Source organism: Mycteria americana, chromosome 2 (genome assembly GCF_035582795.1).
Source record: "Mycteria americana isolate JAX WOST 10 ecotype Jacksonville Zoo and Gardens chromosome 2, USCA_MyAme_1.0, whole genome shotgun sequence".
NCBI classification, from domain to species: domain Eukaryota; kingdom Metazoa; phylum Chordata; class Aves; order Ciconiiformes; family Ciconiidae; genus Mycteria; species Mycteria americana.
In genome coordinates this window covers 67798651-67801269 of record NC_134366.1, presented here as the reverse complement: position 1 = coordinate 67801269, position 2619 = coordinate 67798651, and the positions used below count along the sequence as shown (strand labels likewise).

At 38.0% G+C, this 2619-nt stretch overlaps 1 protein-coding gene across 1 annotated transcript; it reads right to left on the bottom strand.

The window, feature by feature from the left end:
• Positions 1–215: 215 nt before the first annotated feature.
• On the bottom strand, positions 216–2325 carry CCDC201 (coiled-coil domain containing 201). The gene is made up of 3 exons (XM_075495441.1): positions 2319–2325; positions 1196–1764; positions 216–302 (listed from the first exon to the last, which is right to left on the bottom strand). Exons 1-3 carry the CDS (start codon positions 2323–2325, stop codon positions 216–218), a joined length of 663 nt encoding a protein of 220 aa, XP_075351556.1.
• Between the last annotated feature and the right edge of the window lie 294 nt (positions 2326–2619).

Here is a 2619-nt window from a genome sequence, read left to right as displayed (position 1 = left end):
ATTAACACTGGCTCTCACATAGAGGCACTTCTTAATTTGTGCCCAACTCCTCCTAGATTTAAGAGGCAAAGAGAATCACAAAACAAACAACAAAGAACGAACATTTTGGAAGGAAAGAGGAAGTCTAACAAGCACTATAGTCAGGTGTGTGATTTACTGAAACCAGCTATTCCCACAAGAAGGGTGTGATAGCACTAGTTCCATAGGTAGTTCAATCAAGCTTCTTCAATTGTCAGTTCATGTTCAGTAGCTTCCTCAATGTTTTTAAGTTGACGAAGCACCCATTCTCTTTCTTTCTTTCTCTGTTATAGAAAAGAAAATGTTATTTAGTCAACCTCATCCATTCAGATGTCACCTGCTTTAAAAAACCCCAAAAAACAACATACACAAAGGAATTATGAACCCAGCTGGATTTTGGCTGAAGTTTTCCATTTGTTTTAAGCTAAGAAGCCTTAACTATGATAGCGGGCAAGTTTTCTTGAGTTTCCAACACACCTACAAACAATATGGTACAAGGGAAAAAACAAACCAGAACAGAATTTGATGGCTTCACACTGACATGACAGCCCTCAGAGTCTAACTCTGCTACCTTCCTATCCTTTCTGTGGGCTTTACACAGGGCCCTTGCCAATAATCAAAGTTCTAGGAAATTGAGTTCTCATGCTCCACAGAACAGAAAGAGACCTGCATAAGGTCTATTAATCTAAATTTTCCCCAGGAAACCCTACACAAATTGAAAGACTGCACACAAGACCCTATTTGCAATGACTGGCATCCTTTTGATAAAGCACTATGATTTGGATTAAACAAGGAACAAAGTAGATTATTTGTTTCTCCAGTTTTAGTTAATTTGTCAACATTAAGAATGAGAAGAAATCAGTGATTTAAATTCCCAAGTTTCTTAAGTTCCTCCTAAAGAGAGATATATTAAAAATGTACTTTTGCACTAGTGTACACAACAGTCATGCAAGTACTGGTTTGGAAGACTGCATCCCCATCCAGTCTGTGATTAGGAATGATACCACAGACTCCAGCAGATTATGACCCAATTCATAAATGTATGTTCTCACTGGTAAAGTTGTGGAGATGTTCCGCAACTAAAATATTCCCATATTACTAGAAAGATATGTATATGTTCAACATTGGTAGGAAATTGTATAGCTTTGATATTTCATAACTAAAGGAAAGCAATTACCACAAGAGCTTTATCAATTTTCTTCTTTCTGGTTTTTACTATTGGGATATCTTTTATCCCTGGTATTCCAGTAACAAGCCATGAAGGTCCACTCTTAGGATTTACTGCAGCCTCCTCAGATACTTTGGTGGGAGCTTGAGTTTCCATGTTTGGGACAACCTTGTCACTTGGCTCTTCATGTGATTCATCAGAGGCCAACACTGTGGAAAGCCTCCTTCTAGAAAATACAACCCGAGAGCTTTGGCTTATCTCTCCATTTAATTCTTGAAAGTCAAACACTGTTGAAAGCCTTTTTGGGGACATATGAGGGATGTATGCCTCAACACGTACTAATGATACTTGAGCTAATGATCTACTTAGATTTGATTTTGGCACTGGAGATCCATAAACTCTCTTACTGAAATCTTGGTCCTTGATTGTCTGATTTGTCAGGTCTGTAAGAGATGGCATTGTTCTTGAAAGCATTGAGTCCACTGGAGTGCTGTGTTTCACCATTCTCTTTTTGAGAGATCTTTTAACATTCAGAAAAGAATCTTCTTCCTCCGACATCTTGAGGTCAGGTTTATTGCCTTAAGAAAAATAAGAAGAGAAAATTGTGTCATTGCTCACATAGCGAGTGATGTCATGCAAGGTGTTCAGCTGCAGCAAAAACAAATCCAAGGTGTTCCTATTTTTGTGTCTGCATTCTGTCTTTACATGGAATTTATCTTTTTTATAGATCGGTGTTCTTCAAGGGTTTGGAAGAGCCATGTTGAAAACAGAACATTAGAAGACAGCTTGTCACATACACCACTTACTCCTGTTCCAGCCTTCTGCATGTGGAGCTCCACATATGCTAGAATTTTTTTTAAGACATCTCATTAACTGCAACAGCATTAAGACAGTGTTTTCTCCTTCAGAATACACAAATAATATACTTTTGGTGTTGCAGCTGCTAACACTGGGTAGGTAGATGAAAACTGTTACATGCCAGAGGGATTACCATAGCATAGCAAAAATTCAAGTGCTCTAGAGAGATGTGTGAAGTTCTGGATTCAAGCAAGCATCTCTGACTCTAATTGCCATTTTGTTTCTCTTATTTTCTTAAAGGGGGCTCACAAACCTCTCATTCCCTCCTACTTACTTGACATTTGGCTTACTTCTGCTGATCCTAAACTTTGATCCTAACACAACTATGTTCTGTGCAAGTCTGTTTTCAACTGAATTTATAACAATGGCAAGGTTGTTGGTTAGTAGCATTTCCCCTACCCATTTGCCAATCCCAACAGAAAAGAACTTGACTTCTTACACATGGAGAAACCTAACAAATATATGCAGTTTAAGACATATTTAAGATAAATATCTTCATTAGATGAGCAGTTACTTCTAGTAACTGTTGAACTCTTTGCTTTCATGAGGCAGTTCAGATGTTTCACACAGGTTGA